Source organism: Diorhabda sublineata, chromosome 2, assembly GCF_026230105.1.
Source record: "Diorhabda sublineata isolate icDioSubl1.1 chromosome 2, icDioSubl1.1, whole genome shotgun sequence".
Lineage (NCBI taxonomy): Eukaryota > Metazoa > Arthropoda > Insecta > Coleoptera > Chrysomelidae > Diorhabda > Diorhabda sublineata.
The window spans coordinates 18,225,865-18,243,203 of record NC_079475.1 but is presented as its reverse complement, the minus strand read 5'-3'; the positions used below and the strand labels follow the sequence as shown (position 1 = coordinate 18,243,203).

The following is a 17,339-nucleotide window of genomic DNA, read 5'->3' as shown; positions in this document are numbered from 1 at the left end:
AATCAAAATTCTTGATAGCTGTCTAAACATCCAAGATAACTATTCATATTTTAACTATTAATTAGACGAGAATATGCCACATATAATTGTCTATAAACCACTTTGAAATGAGCCTAATATTCTACATCGGGCTCATACTGAAATGCTAGTCGAAGAATTAAATCTGATGTAAATGCTCAAAGAACTTGTTGGAATTGTGAGTTAATTCCTCTACGTCTGTTTACTATGAATTAACGCGTTTGTCTTTGCTCTAATAGTATTTGTTGATTTCGTTCATCTCGTGCCTCTTGTACCTTAAATAAATCAAAATAAAATACTTATTTGTGAGAAATAGTGACTCAATATTGTATTCGTTTGCTTATTATTTGACTTACCTTTCACAATAATAGAACACGTATATTCATTAAATACGTACACGTTTCTGTTTTGATTTAAAACAATTTGCAAAAAAGGTTAAGTACAATATGTACAGCTACGAAAATGGCCGTTGTTAGCGGGAGCTCACAAAACGTGTCTTTTCAGTTATAAATAAATAATTATTTCACTGGAACTTAATGACAAATTTACGATTAGAATAAAATTAATATGAAAGTTACAGTCACTACTACGATCGATACAAAAAGGAAAGTTATATATAAGAATTTATTGTACTATAATCATTATATTCCATTCCCATATTGCAATCCTATTCTGGACTACCCGTAACATTTAGGGGTATGAAAAATAGATGTTGTTCGATTCTCAAACCTACCCGATATGCACACAGAATTTCATGAGAATCGGTCAAGTTGTTTCTGAGGAGTTCAATTAGAAACACCGCGACACGAGAATTTTATATAATAGAGATAATTTGAAGTACATACTCATGCAAGAGATCTATTATTTTGCCAAAAAGCTCTAGCACAGGACCCGTGGGTACATATTTAATGATGCCATATTGAGACTGATCGAAATTGACATATCTATTAATAAAAAGACAGTCACCCCTGTTGTTGTTAACTCATTTTTCAAATATTTTCAACTGTTATTTTATCGTATTCATAATTTAATATATGAATAAAACTAAGTAGTTTTATTTTCAAATTTATCAAACACAGGAACTGTTTTTGATTGCTTCTTTATCTTTAGGTCATTCTCATTCGACCACGAAACATATTATTAACGTAATAGTAGAATTTGATCTGTTAACCAAAATATGGCACAGTTCTTTTATCTTCACTGTTTCCCCATATTATGTTGATATTATTTTAATTTGTATCGATCAGAACACATATATCATCCGTTGCATTTGTATATAATCAGCATTTTGATTGCTCTAGTTAGATTTTCATATAGCTCTTATCAACATTGTTTCACCATACGAACGATATAGGTAACAGTATAATTTTAACGTTACCATTTATTCAATACCATTTGTTGTTTGCATGAACTGAGAACGACTACTCCTCGAGGTCAAAAATATTAACGCAGTTTACTTATAAGTAAGGTACGTTTGCATTTTTTACAATTAGGCTAGATCTTGTAAGGTAGTATCGAATAAATTGTGACACTTTTCAAATAATTGTTGTGCTGGTAAGCTATTATTTGAATAAATCGTGATTTAAAGTATATTGAATTTACTTATTGCTGTGAAAAAGATAATTCGTTGTGATGTGATTAATAATAATGATGTTTATTATTTAAAATGTATAATACGTGATTGCTTTTTCAAAATATGTAATAAGAGAGATATGATGCAATGTACTTATTTTTATAATAATATTACGAATTAGCAATACTAATTTAAGGTGTCACACAATAAGTCGTGCGACCAACTAAGAAAAAAAATTGTTTTTGCCAAAAATCGATTTTATTCATCAATACAATCATTCACTTCTCTAACTTCTCGATGCTGTGCTTGTAGAAGGATTTGTCTTCAGTTTCAGCAATCGCTTCTTCATTTGAGCTGAATTTCTCAACGGCGAGCAGCGAGATCAGCGAATAGCCAGTAGTCACTAGAAACCAGATTTGGACTATACGGTGGATGAAAAAGCAATTCGACGTATAATTAGTTCAGTTTAACCATCGTTGCCATCGACTTGTGAATCGGTGCATTTTCTTGATTAAACAATAGTTCTTTCTTCGACAGATAAGGCCGTTTTTCCTTGATTTTTGCGTTCAAACGATCCAACAAATCTATGTAGTATTCGATATTGATTATATGTCCCTTTTGGAGAAAGTCGATGTACAATATTCCATGCGCACCCCAAAATACTGAAACCATAACCTTCATAGCTGACTATGAAGTGGTTCATCAGCTGCAGTCTACACAGATAATGATCATTTTGATTCCGGAGTAAAGTGATGGATCTATATTTCATCCATTGTTACATATCGACGCAAAAAATCAGATTTATTACGTGTAAAACTGCTCTGAATAATCAACACGTTGTTTTTGATCGACTGAGAGTAAACGTGGCACTCATTATGAAAAACGTTTTATCATGGTCAAATGTTCATACATAATTTCAAGCACACTGCCTTCTGATATCTTTACGTCCTCGACTATCTCACGCAATTTTAATTTAATCAATTTATGGACCTTTTTGATGTTCTTTGGAGTAACCATCTCAATCGGACGACCAGAACGTTCACCATCATCGGTGTCTGCACAACTACGTGTTAAGTCGGCAAACCAATAACAAATGATTCTTTTCGATGAAGCAGAGTCCGGATAACACTTTTGAAGCCACTTTTGAAAATAACAAAACTAGCTTCACTTTAATGGCTGTCACTTTTTTCTGACTAATCGAAATGTCATTAAATTTTACATATAGCTTTTTCAGAATTGATACTTCATAAACGTCATATGGATTCGACAATGGCATCGCCATCTATGTGTCAGTCACACGACTTATTGAGTGATGTAATAGTTATATTTTATAATCACTATTACTATTCCTAACAATTTCTTCTATGAGATTAGTAACACGTGCATAATTCAATTACGAGGATAACGCTATATTTTTTGAGATTCAGAAACACTAGTCATATTTTGAAAATGTTTTAATTTACAGTTAACCTACTTATAACAATTCACTTATGTAACCGAAGATTCCATAACCTAAAAGTTTGAGACCAGTGATATTATCCTCCATCGTGAACCGTCGATCCCGTAATGCACGTTTGGGTAAAACAATAACAAAAAATCACACATGACCAAATCAGGTGAATAGGTTGGATCTTCAATGACTGTTACTATTCACGTAAACGTTCAACTGTCTCCTATACAGTGTGACGATGCATTATCGTGATTAAATATTAACTTGTGACTATTGACTGACTCAAGAAATGCGGATAAACATTTTGTAGTGTATCAGTTTGCAATAAATGTATGTTAATGTTCATGCCGAATGGGAATTTTAAAAAAGTATATTTCATTTTAACGAAAATAAATACTTAGTAGATAGGATTAGTATTAATCAGTATTAACTTACAAATTTTTGACATGACAGATCGATAGAAAGACATATTCATGGGGAAAAACAAGAAGGTTTTATACGCACGTAATCATTTAATTTTGATATACCAAATTAAAGTTTGGTAGGATAAGGAGGATTTTTATATGGAATGTAGTTTGTTTGAGTAGGCCCTGATATAGGAGTAGCTCCTCTCTAGGGCTGGGGTTGTGGTGGTTTCGTTGGGTTGTGTCTGCCTAACTATTTCTAAGAGACGATTTTGGCCGAATGAAAACGAAAGGTTGTAAGCGAAAACTCCTCATAGTGAATAACGACTACAAACAAAGAGAAACATGTGGAAAATCGTCTGGTTAAAATTCAGAAGTCGAATAGGGCAGCTAACCGATCCAAGTGAAGAACAAGTCCGTTTATTCGAAGAAGCACTATTATTTATTTACGTATTTATTCATAAATATTTCCAAGAAATCATACGTGTTTATAAAAATATTCAGTTTAAACTAATAATTGACTACCGAAGAGGAAAACTACTAGATGATCATTAAAGTTTATTTTATGCAAACCTAAGAATTCAATTGTTTGTCGTTGGCCTCTTGAAACATTTTAGTTTCACATATAGGTAGTACAATCCTTGTTTAATGCCTACATAGTCATTATGAGAATAATAAAAAATTCATTTATATTTAGAATGTTACGAAATCAATTAAGTGCCCCCGCCAAGTTGAGCAAAAAAAGGGGCATACTTTTCTCGAAGTAGTTTAGGTCATTTTCGACCTCATATAACTTCGATGTGGATTAAACGAGAAGTCTGTATTTCTAGTAACCGAGTGAGCATTGTAGAAACAGGGTATACTTCAAATTTCATTTAATTTGAGCCAGTAGTTCAAGAATTATAACCTGATCGCTTTTGATCTTCTGCAATATGTGTCTGTAGTGATTTGTATTGCCTTATGCATCAAATAAGTATTTCAAGCTGAAAGGTTCTTTAATCTGCTTTCCGTTATTTCTATGATGTTTCTTTGTGAAGATGTGCGATTGTACTTAATCACGTTAATGTTTATTCCTTAATATTTACCAATATTATAGTACCTAGATTGTTCGGAGACTAGGATAAGAATCGTCATATATAATTGCAATTGCTTCTCACAAATGATGCCGTATCTTTTAGGAAAAAAGTTTTCAAAACTTCAAGCACCGTTGTCAAACAACCGACTGGAACATGCTCTCTGGTGATTTGGTCTTCAAATTTTCTAAATTCATAAAAACACTAACTAGTCTGGCATCCAATTCTTTTCCACTCAGGGGTATTAAAAATAAACAAAATAAACCCTGGTCCACTAAAGGTTTATCTGCAAAGAATATGCGATCTTTATTTCACCTAAGGAAATTCTCGGATTGTGTTTTCCTCAAAAATTACGTGAAACTATACAGAAAAGTTTATCATAAGACAATAAAAGCTGCCAAAGATATTTATTAATGAGGAGACTTGCCAATTTTCGTAATGTTTCTAAAGAAACATGGTCCATTCTGAATGGTCTAAGAAATAAGGATTCTTCATCGATTACCTTACTGATTACTTTGTGAATGTAGTCAACTATTCTATAACTCCTTTCCATGATCCGCTTTCATATCTCCTGATGATAATGCTAACTTAAACAGTTTCTTCTTTATGTCCGTAGTTTAAGCAGAGTTTCGCAGTATAATTAATGGACTCTGCATAAAGGACGAGATAAAAATCAAGCATCGAATTATCGCCCAATTGCACTCCTTCCCATGTTATCTAAGACCATAGAAATATTGGTAAAAAAGAGGTTTTTATCAATGCTGTTTAAATATAAAATACTTACTAATCATCAATTTGGGTTTTTAACTAACAAATGCACAAATGATAGCCTATACAGCCATCACTCCACTGCAACAACTTTTTTTGGATTTTTCTAAGGCTTTCGATTGTGTTAATCATAATATTCTAATTAACAAATTGCAGTACTACGGTTTCAGGGGAACACCTCTCGTATGGTTTAAGTCATACCTTACCAAAAGAAGTCAGCTTGTAAGGGTTGATACAACGATGTCTTCTTGCAATCCAATAAAATATGACTATCTAAGCATCAGTGGTAAAATATGTCTATTTGCAGACGATACTAATTTCTCTTGGAGCAGCCCTGATCTCACGGCACCATATCTAGAGACCTAATCACCCTTAAATCATGGTACGATTATAATCTTCTCTGTCTCAACGTTTCTAAAACTAAAGTTTTATCATATGAAAATACATTGCTGCATTTTTTATTAAATAACGCAACATTGACGTCGTTGAATCCGTAAAATTCTTAGGGCTTGTTGCGGAAAATTCCATGAAATGGGAGTTACATATTGCCGACTTATCTAAAAAATTAAGTTCCTCCTGTTTTGCACTGAGATAGGTTTCCAAAGACTGAACTTATCCATCCATTTATTATACCCTTATTGAGTCGCATTCCCAATATGTCTTTCCCTTCTGGGGTACGTTTGGTGCGACTTCCTTCCATATTCGTTTGCCTAATTCGTAAACACGCTTCTCCAATTTCAGAAAGATCGTTGCAAGGGTATCCACTTAGGAACGCGGAGCACGACCTTTACCTACATACTCCACGTTCAGGATTAGTTAAGGGCTCAATATTTTACAATACAAAAAAATGCATAATCACTTGCCAATTGTTGAAATCAAATCGATATCATCTTTTCCCGCATTTTGCAATAATTTGAGAGCATATTTACTGGAAAGCGCCTTCTAATCTGTAAACGACTTCTAATAATAATATTTAATTCCTGACATGCTGCATACTGGTTTAATTTTGCTATGTGACTAGAACAATCATTACCTATAATTTTGTTTCCTTATATTGAAATTTTATTGTATTTGTATCTTTATTTAGTTATTTGTATGCTTGTTTTTTAGTTTTTACAAGATTTTGTCTACAAATTATAACCATTTTTCGACAATAAAGCATTTCTCTCTCTCTCTACCTAAGATAGAAATCGTCATAGATAATTGCATTGGTATTTTTGCTTTTTGTTAAGTAGAGTGCTGCAGTTTTAAAAAATAGAACTACAAACACAAGGTGCTTAATTCGAATAACAGAATATGTTGTTAAAAAAATGATCGGAGGTCATTGCTTCTATACTATTCTCTTAGATTGGTCCAAACATTTTCGTGAAATTAATTCCTTTTGCCTCTCCGGTAATTGTTTTCAGTTATTTATCATTGCATTTGAATATTCAAAAATGTCCAAAAGTCCAACTTTTGATTTAGTGCACAAATAACCTGTATTTATTGATTGATTTTTTTGCAGAAATACTGTTGGGTGAACAATGGAAGTTGAATATCGAGAAGGAATTCTCCATATTAATTTTGAAATACAAGAAGAAGATATTGAAAATGGGGCGCTAGAAATTTTAAAAGTTATAAGGCCAGACTGGGAGAAAAACTATATAACATTGAAGGTAAAAGAAGAAATATAAATTTTTCTTTTAGGGTTAACTTTTAATAAATCACCAATAAGTTAGTTAGAGTTAGTAAACATAAAATTATCTAGGATAGTTTTTTATTATACAATACACTGCAACTAATTTACAAGTTTAAATATAATAATAGCATGTTGATACTCTTAATATGTTATGACATCTCAAAAAGGTAGAAGGAGTTAAGAAGAGAGCTGGTAACAGAAATTCAATGATAAAATAATACAATAAAAAATCTGAATAAAGTTGGACCAAATTAACATCAAATCAAAGCTTGTCAACTCTGTTTAACACTCTATTTGTTAATTTGCAAATTGCAAAATCTTAAATTGAAGATTTTATTCATGTAAATCGGTACAGATTTGTGGTTTACGTCAAGTCATAATATTCAGTTGTTCTGGTAATGAAACAGTATATTTGTTCTCTTTATAACATGATGAATATTTTCAAGGAGATTTGCTATATAATAAAAATGTTAATATTGCTAGTACTGCTCTCGAGAGCCCTTTAGTTTTTTGCCCAGTTAAACTGAGCATTTAAACAGAAACCTATTTGAGTGAAGCCTAGCTGTACCTACAAATCGTTGAAGCCACACCACAATGGACTAACCCACGAAATTAACAATTCACAACTGAAGACGTTAACATTTATCTACTGATTTTATAATTTATAGTTATTGTATACGATAAGATTTAGTATTTAAGGCAGTTTGTACACTGATACTAGGTTCTTAATAGTTTGATATTCGTCGAGTTGGCTAGAATATTGAAAACTTGCTTAATTAATTGTTTTTTTTCACAACAAAGTTGTCAATCGAGTTATTTAACTCACGTGGAATAAGAGAGGAAACCCCGAAAACAAACAAATATAAGTATTGGTATCCTGTAAAAACAAATGCCCTAGGAAAGACTACTACATAATATATAAATATCGTATTTATTTACTATTATAAAATAATAAAAAAAGCATAATCATTATAATGACGCTGGATTTTTCTAGAAGACAGAAAACGAGGGTTGTCTGAAAAGTAACCCCCTTTAACCTAAAGATGTTATCACTTATCAATATAAGTTGCGACTAAAATTTCAGCCATTTTGAGCGATTACCTTCTGTTTGACAATCGCATAAGTGGGTCTTAGTGAAGATTTTTCTGAAAATGGAAAAAATATAGAGTTGACATATCTTATATATTAAAAAAATTGATGATTTCCATTCCGAGTCCGTTCAGGCGTTCCACTCAACCGATTTGCTTAATTTTTTTTTTCAATGAAAGGTATTGATGCACAGATCAGCCATCAACCATCGGATTTCATCTAATTTTCACCATTCTCAAGATATACTCAAATGCGATTTCCCCCTGTACATTACTATGGGAGTTTTTCACATACACACGTTCTATCCTCAATATCTCAGGTTCTATTCAAGATAGAGACTTCGTTTTGGTTTAAGAACACTCGCTGAAACACCTTCTTTCTTTTGAATTTTTGAACACTTAAATCGGTTGAGTTGGAGAGGAGCTAGGCGCGGACATTCAATGTGGAGTTATGGATTTTTGTAGGTTTTTGGCAATTTTTCTACATTCAAAGATCTATACCTCAGGTTCTAATATAGCTACAGAGTTCGTTTTGGTTTAAGAACACTCGCTGAAACACCTTCTTTCTTTTGAGTTTTTGAGCATGGATTCGATACGAGCGAAGCCGCGGGTAAAAGCTAGTTTGTTTTTGAAAGGCAATACACCTACGCAAATAAAAGAGAAGTTCGATACTGTTACGGAGACTGGGCACATTATTTACGTCCGTAAAATTTTGGACAGCTGAATTCTAACGTGACCATATCAGCTTAATTGAAGATTTGAAGACTTTGGACCAAATAATTAGAATTAACGTTTCCCAGGCCTTAACGATATGGTTTGAGCAAAGTGAGTCGGATTTTTACGTCGATTCTAGCTGCAGAGGACATTTGGATACACCATTACTCTCTTCCAATGAAAAAAACTGTCAATACAAATTGATTATAAAGGCGGTTTCGTCGGCCGGTAAAGTGATAGCGACCGTTTTTTGGAATAGTCATGGAAATAAAATAATATTACGCATCATCGCTTGATAGAGTAAAGGGAGAAAAGCGTCGGCATTTGAAAAGAAAAGGAAAGTGCTTTTCTTTCAAAACAAAGCCCCTTCTCATTTTTCGATGATTATCGTGGCTAAAATACGTGAATTGCATTTCGAACACTGGTTGAACACTCATCGTATTTGCTAGAACTGCTCCCCAGCACTTTTCACTATTTCTTAAGCTAATTATGGATAAAATTCCGTATTTGACGAAGGTCGAAACTTGTTTAACAACCCTTGCCTCACTATATGTTATGAGACACCACTATCTGTCTAATAGTCACATTTCGATGTTTCCAAAAGAGATTATGAATTTTTTTAACATTTTTGTGTTTTGTAGTAGTAGTAAGAGCTCCAACTGCATACTCTTCTGTTCACGACTGTCCATCACATTTATACTCACAGACAACCTTTTTATCATGTATTGATACGGCAGTTTCCCCTAATAGACCAGCCTTGAACTTGAACTTATTGAAAAAGGAAAAAAATATAAAAAAATTGAAAGAAAAAATAATTTACAGGCGGTCTGAGGTCATGAAGGGGAAGAGGGTGAGTTCTTAAAGGTTAAAAAACGGTGTTTCGTGTAATTAGAGTGTGAAATTTTAATAAATAACTAAATATTGTACGAATGTTTAAAGAAATTTGGGATCCGAGTTTTTTTGTTGCCTTTTCTAAGAAAATTTACCATGGTACTAGTAACATTTATTCTTTTACATCATCAGAAAGTATAGATTTTGACGAACAAAAAACTCACCTCTTAAAAAAAGCTGATATTTCGACTTTTCGATTGAAAAGTAAGGTGCTTTTTCGATATTAAGTAAAAATAAGGTGTAAAAATTGAATATTTGGAATCAATTGAATTATAGTCTGTTTGGGACAAGTCAAGTTTTCACTAAATTTCGTAAAAAAAATGTTTTTCGTAAAAGATAAGAATAAAAAATTTCAATTTCAATTTTTCATATACATTTTGAGATTATGTGAAAAAAGTGTAAATAAAAAAGCTGTGTATCTTTCCATAACCTACAACTTTGCTATTTGATGTTTTTGGATGGGACTTATAGTTTTGCGGGAAATCGAGATAAACTGTTTTTTACCCTTAAAATTTCACCCCCTACAACTTTCCGATCTCAGGTCACCAATGAATTATTTATCATTCCATTTTTATAATATTCTCCTCTTTTTCCATTGGGTTTGATTGTACTATTTTTTTTTTGGACCCTGGTCTATAATGTATCTTTAAAAATTTGTTTTCGAGACAACACTTTTAAACCTTAATATTTATTCATCACGCCTTGCTTGACACGAACCTTGAGACTCTCGAAGTTAGTCGGGCTTCAGACTATGCAGTCTATACGGAAGAGGTTCCAATGTGACTTGATAAATAATAATTTTGATTTATAAATGGGCCAGGAGCAGAGTTATTAGCAGTAAAAGATACATGTACCAGATGGGCGACTAAGAAGGGCCGTAGGCAATATCTCTTCAGGGGAAAAATCATAACAAAAGTATTATTTTCAGAGGTAGTATTCAAAAATATGCGATTAAAAGAAAACAATTTTTTTTAAATTTACCCAATTGAGTAGCACTTTATATACGATAATCGAATTCTTCAAGAAATGTAAGTTCAATCTGGGGAAAGTGGAAATTTTGTTATGAAAAAATGCCTGTATGTTTGGTAAGATTAAAATACGTGGTACACCTTTTATACAATAGATAAATACCTTTAGACATCATCAAAACACTCGAAGACATATATAAGGACAACAAAATACAGGCCAGAATAGACGGACAACTTACAGAGGAAATAAACATGGCACGGGTATAAGACAGGAAGATTCCTTAAGCCCTTTACTTTTGAATCTCATAATGGATAAAATAATAAAGGCAGTCAAAAGGAGGAAAGGCTATAAGATGGGAAATAGAGAAATAAAAATTCTCTGCTATGAAGATGATGCTATCCTCCCCCAAAGAAGCTAAACATGGTAATTTCAACCCAAAAAACAAAAGCACTGGTCATTAGCAAAGAACCGATTAGATGTAAGATAGAAATTGACGGTACCAGCATTGAACATTTTATGAAAACTAACTACTTAGGCATCACATTATCAAGCTATGGAGATGTAGAATCAGAAGTAAAAAAAAAACAAATACAGAAAGTCAGTAGAGTAGAACGGAGACGTCCGAAACACAAAGAATGCTAGAAACAGTTGAGATGAGAATACTGAGGAGAATCAAGGGGAACACATTGAGAGATCGAGTAAGTAGCGATTACATTAGAACAACATGTGATGTGGAGAAGATTAACGAGTTTTTGTTCAGCTATATAAAATATATAATTTCTAATCAATTCAATTAGAAATATAAATGGCATTGTTCCAGACATTGTGATTTCTCTTAATAAATTTAAACGGAAGCATATAAGTTTAAGTAGTTCTTTTGAAAGTGAACTAAATTAACAGTAAAATAGCGAAAACCGCATGTCGATATCTTTTTTCTGTCTCGAGATATATGTACAAAAGCTCTAACATCATTTTTATAAAAATCGGCTTAGCAGAACCGTGACTACAGACATTTTTTCATAACAAAGCTCCCACTCTCCCCCTCTTAATCAGGTAAATTTTGAAAAATTTCATTTTTTTAATTCTAAACTTTCAAATACACCCCCTTGTGGTGGACTTAAGATTTTGAAAATAATTTCCACGTGGTTCTCGGGGCCATTTCTGTTATAATTTTTCCCCTAAAGCTGTAATAAAATCCGTTCCCGAGATATGGTCAACGGCTGTTTTTAGTTGTCCAATCAGTACGTATTTTATGGGTTTCTTCAAAAGCCCAAAAGCTCAAAAGCCCAAATGAGAATATGTACTATTAATATTATTTTTGACTACCACTAAAATAACGTTTGACTTCATATTAAATTGGTGATTATTTTATATTATTAGTTATTAGACAGAACGAAGATCTGTCATGTTTGATTTATTGTGTAAGAATAAAAGATGAATATGTAGCTGTTGACAGATGGGATAACCAATAAGCTGGTCGGATGTAAACCTGAAGGCGCAGAAGACGAGGAAACGGTTCTAGTAAGAATATATGGAAGAAAAACAGATTTGATTATAGACAGGAAAGCAGAAAAAAGGTAAGAATTTTCTAAATTGTCTAAAACGTTATCATACAAATAGAATAATATTAGAATTTATAATTTTAAATTATTATTAAGACTTGCGGATTAATCTTTGTAAATATTAAACATTTAATTAAACATCGTTCGTTGATAATATCCTTGTATGAGAGTAATTTTTAGGCAATTGTCATTTTATTTTTATATCTCACAACTGTGACGAAAACTTGGAATGATTAGTTCTTAAAAATTTACGCATCGCCAACTCAATACTTAGTGTATAGATCAGAGGTGTCAAACTCAATTTTGCAGAGGGCCATATATTAAATTTTGAATTCGTAGGTGGGCCAGATTGAAAATAAAAAAAATAAATTGAGTTATTATAACATTTTATTTATTAAATCATATAAGTATATAATATACGGTTCTTAAATCGTATCAAATTCTGTAGTGGCATAAGATTGAAATAAAAGTTTTGAATAAAACAGAATTAAATAATTTGAAAGTCATTAATTGTTCTTTATTCAACTTATTCTATATAACAAATATTTGAATACTGAATACACTGTTTACACCACCACTACACCAACACTCACAATGACACTGTTTGACGTGCGTTTCGATAACCAAGTTTCGTCTTCAGAGAGAGGAGCTAAACTGAAGGTAAATAAACAGTCTCTGAAGACGATAAATTGGTTATCGAAATGCGCGTAAGGCAGTGTAGTGGTGATCTAAACAGTGCATTCAGTATAAATATCGCCAACCAACGGTTCCAGGAATTCCAAATTAATTATTGTAATATTGAACATAAAAATTCGATTTTTTAAATTATAATGATATTAAAAAAATTGATGAGGTTCTGAATTAGTATAATAGTACAAAGAGTGTTTGAAAGTTTGGAAAGAATTCTGTTATTAGTAATGAATAACAGAAAAAATTGTCTAGACGTATGCTAGGAACCAACAAATCTGAACCTACTGATGTGTGATCACGTTATTAAAATGGATCGTGTCGAGTAACGCACGGTGTTAAGATAATTATCTTTTAAAGAGTTGACCTCTACGCAAATTTACAAAGATTTGGTAGATACGTTAGTGGAGCACGATAGTTGAGTTTTTGATCCATCAGTATGCAAAAGGACCTTATTTTGCCAATTTATATTAAGAAGTATATGGGACGATAAAAAATACCAGGTCTGTCATTGTAACTGTCACAAAATATATGCAATGGGCCAAAGGTTGATTGCATTTAAAGGACTAAGGTACTACAATTAGCTTCAAAAAGAGACTACAACTCTTAGTGTGAACAGGATTAAACTGGAACTTCGGAAGCTGATTCAACAAAACTTTTTTAAAAGCTTGTCATAAAAGGACCCTGTACACTATTGTTTAAAAATGCTGTAACCATGCGAAAGACTTATACACTACTCAGCTTAGAGCCGGTATTATTTACCTATTAGACTATTAGGCTCGGTCCACATAATAAACTTGCCCACTGTGTGGCAAGTATTTAATATTACAGCCTTCTGGATGTCGACGTTTTTTGGTAATCCCAGTTTGGCAATGCTCATGCAGGGTCTTTGGTACGACTCCAGTTGCTGACATAATAACTGGAACTATTTCCACATTTTCGCTATGCCACAACTGTTTAATTTCAATTGAGAGATCCGCGTATTTGTCCCGTTTCTCGTGGTGTTTGTTGAGAACGTTATGATTGTTTGGTATAGCTACATCGACAAGAAGGACTGAATTGACTCTTCTATCAACCACCACGATGTCAGGTCTGTTATTCGTCACCCGTTTATCGTAGAATAGTCTAAAATTGTCATTTTTGAGCACCTTCTACGGTTGGTACTTGTAATACGGTGTATACGTATTCAGAAGACCGAGCTTATTGGCCAGTTTCTGGTGAATGATGTTGCATACTTGGGTATGCCGGTGTAGATAGTCGGTATTATTATGATTATCATTATTATAGTTTCCGCGGCGTATGTAACTACTAGTTTTATCGCAGTCTTGTAGACTGTTCATTTGGTTGTTCGGATTATTCTCTTGCTCTGCGATATGATTTTGTACTTATTATATATCCTATATCCGACATGAATTCTTCGTCTTGTCTCTTTTTTTGTGTCATTTTTGCAGCTTATCATTGTCTCTAAGTATTTAAATGTGTCGACTACTACAAAGATGACGTCATTAATCTTAACTGTTTCTTGTTTATTAACTTCGTTAGTTCATTCAATTTCCATATATTTTGTCTTTTTCTGATCTATTTTCCTTTTATTTTACCTCTATTACAATTTTTTCTAATGTGTTTTCAAAACTTTTTCGGTCCCATTTATTTCAAACTCCTAGATGCTCCTGCTTTTGTCATTACCCTTACTCTAGAATTTAGAATAGTCACATTTTCGCCAATCGTATCAATTTTTGCAGTTTTTCTATGTTCTTTATAATTATCTTCCATTTCATTTTGTCGAATGCTTGTTTGAAATCGGTGAATAGTATTTGTATGCTAATGTTGTGCTCATAGCATTTTTCGATCACTCATTTTATAGTATGTATGGCATCTACTGTTGATTTTTCTTGTCTAAAACCTTTTTGATACATCCCTATTTCTGGTTCCACTACTTTCGTCAATATTTCATTTATTATTGTTGTTAGTATTCTATATATGGTATTAAGCAAACTAATACCTCCATAATTACTGCTTATGCTGGGATTTTCTCCAGTAGACCAGTCTGTCGGCATTATTGCTGTTTCCCATACTCCTTCCATGATCTTGAATATTTTGTGCCTTAGGTTATATTTTATTAGCTGATTCACTATTTTGTCTAACTTTCATGTTTTGTTGTGTTTTAGTTCGTTGATGATGATATTACATTCCACTTCGGTTTTCCTTCATTTTCTAGTATTGTACCATAATCATTTATATCATCTTCTTCCTTTAGTATTGATTTTGAAATACTGACTCCATACTTTTTCTTTAATATTTGGTGTAGTTCATTTTATATTTTGTTTCTTTACCATCTTCCAAGTTGTCCATACTGTCATTAAGTTATTTTATTCGCTTTGTTTTTTCGATTTTTACACTCTCGTTTCTTATTTTTCTATTTTTATCATAATCATCTTATTCTATGGTTCGTAGGTATTTAAATCTAGTACCTTTTTTCTTTTTAATTTTTATTGTACATTCCTGGTCGTTATTGTTTCTTATACCTTTTGTACCAATGACTACCTGCGTTGAATTTATAACACTTTACGTAAGAGTCATTCCATCTAAAATCGTCTAATTAGCAAAGTCGACTCATTTTAGATTTTGGTGTAACTATGAGAAACTCTTTTCTATGGTCCCAAAGAACAAAATTTACACGAGTTTGATTTTTACAAGCGCTTGTTTTCGCCCTATTTAAATAAAGACTTTTAAAAATCGATATTTTTAAGCCTTATCAACTTTTGCTGCGAAATTTTTCTGTTTGAAGCTATCTGCATGATGAAGACGGAATTTATAGTGGAAAAGATAGTAGTTTAAGGGTAAATGAAGATGATTGGCTCAGACGATTCCTTTGAATAATAGCAGCGTGCTGAAAATGAGTCTTTTTTAGTCATTTTTCGTGAATATCAATCAACTGTTTGGGACCCTAGAGGAGAGTTTCTCAAAGTTACACCAAAATCTAAAATGAGACGGCAACAATTTTTTTTCAGACGATTTCATATGGAATGACTCGTAATCTCTTTCCATTGCTCGTTTTCAGTTTCTGCACATCCCATTTTCTGCTTTTTATCGTCCTGTTCACTATATTTACTATTCCCAATTTTATTCAGATTATTACTGAATGATAACCAATCTCATCACCTGTTCCTCTGATCTTAAATCTTGTATCATCTTTGATCTTCTTTTTGATATTAAGACGTGATCTATTTGGTTTTCTGTGGTGTTTTCTATTATCATCCACGTAATTTTTTATCGTTTCATATATTTAAAACAAGCGCTACTAATTTACATGTTGAATTTCTCGTCTAAGTCAAAATATCATAGTTAATGAAGTCATGTGCGGTAAATGGATACGTAGATTGAAGAGTTTGAACGTTTTTTTTTCCTCGAAAGACTATATTGAATAATAAACTTAGTTTAAACTTTGGAATCAATCCTGAATGAACATTACTGTATGATGAAATTTTTAAGAATATTGGTGTTCATTTTATTACGTTATTTTCAGAAATATGATTCTCTTGAATAAAGCTGGAATCGCTCCAAACCTGTATGCTTCATTTACAAATGGATTAACCTACCGATTCTTACCTGGCATTACATTAAATAACAAATCAGTAAGAGATCCAGTTATCAGCAAACTAGTTGCGAGACATATGGCTGTATTCCATAAAATTAAACCGAGTGAAGATAATAGAGATACCTTCATATGGGACAAAATTACAAAATTCATAGAATTGGTACCGGACGTTTTCTCTGATTCGGACAAAAATGAAAGGTAACGATATAACATTAAAATTCTCACCTAGGTTATATTTGCTCTGTGGATTTCCATCTTTAGCAGTTTTGATACTGTTAAAGTACGTGGTTAATCGAATAATCACTTGTAATAATAGGATTTATTGCCTGTTAATAAGATTAAGAAAATTCACATCTGTTCAACCCAACCTATCTCCCAGATCTGACTTGTTCGGATAAGAGTTGTGCACATGAATTCTTGCATACATATAAGAAAGAGTTCATGCGCTGTATCTGCCGTATAAATTGTACTGCCCCCCCGGGGCCTCCTCAAATTTTTTGTATATCACAAAATGACAAAAGTCAAAAGTAATTTATTTTTTTCCCGCTTAAAGCGGGCGTTCAAAAGTTGATAACACCCTACATGGGTTCACGTGGGCGGCGACATTTCCTCGTTTAAGAGGGTAACTACTGTTTTTTTAGAAACAAAAAGCGAAAGATAACGAAGCTTTTTTTTGATTTAGCACAAGATGAGAGAATTTCAAACCCGGAATCCTAATTCAAAGTCAATGTTTAGATATATTAATTTCTTAATGATACTCTATGCAAACGTTACCTGTTTTTATTTTGTTTATTGCTTTTTCATTTTCTGCTTTGGTTATTTCTTCTTCTACTTCTCTATTTCATCCTTTTCCTATGTTATATTTT

General features: G+C 32.5%; 1 protein-coding gene across 6 annotated transcripts in view; it reads left to right on the top strand.

Annotated features, from left to right (window-relative positions):
* The window catches only part of LOC130453010 (ethanolamine kinase 1), a 36,532-nt gene that overhangs the window by 14,937 nt on the left and 4,256 nt on the right, over positions 1-17,339 (top strand). The window contains exons 1-4 of one of the 6 annotated variants that reach the window (XM_056792583.1): positions 1,137-1,486; positions 6,791-6,941; positions 12,073-12,203; positions 16,402-16,671. In XM_056792583.1, coding sequence (XP_056648561.1) covers positions 6,810-6,941; positions 12,073-12,203; positions 16,402-16,671 — 533 coding nt within the window. In that variant the 5' untranslated portion in view covers positions 1,137-1,486; positions 6,791-6,809. The other 5 variants (XM_056792584.1, XM_056792587.1, XM_056792586.1 and 2 more) reach the window with 5 other exon arrangements.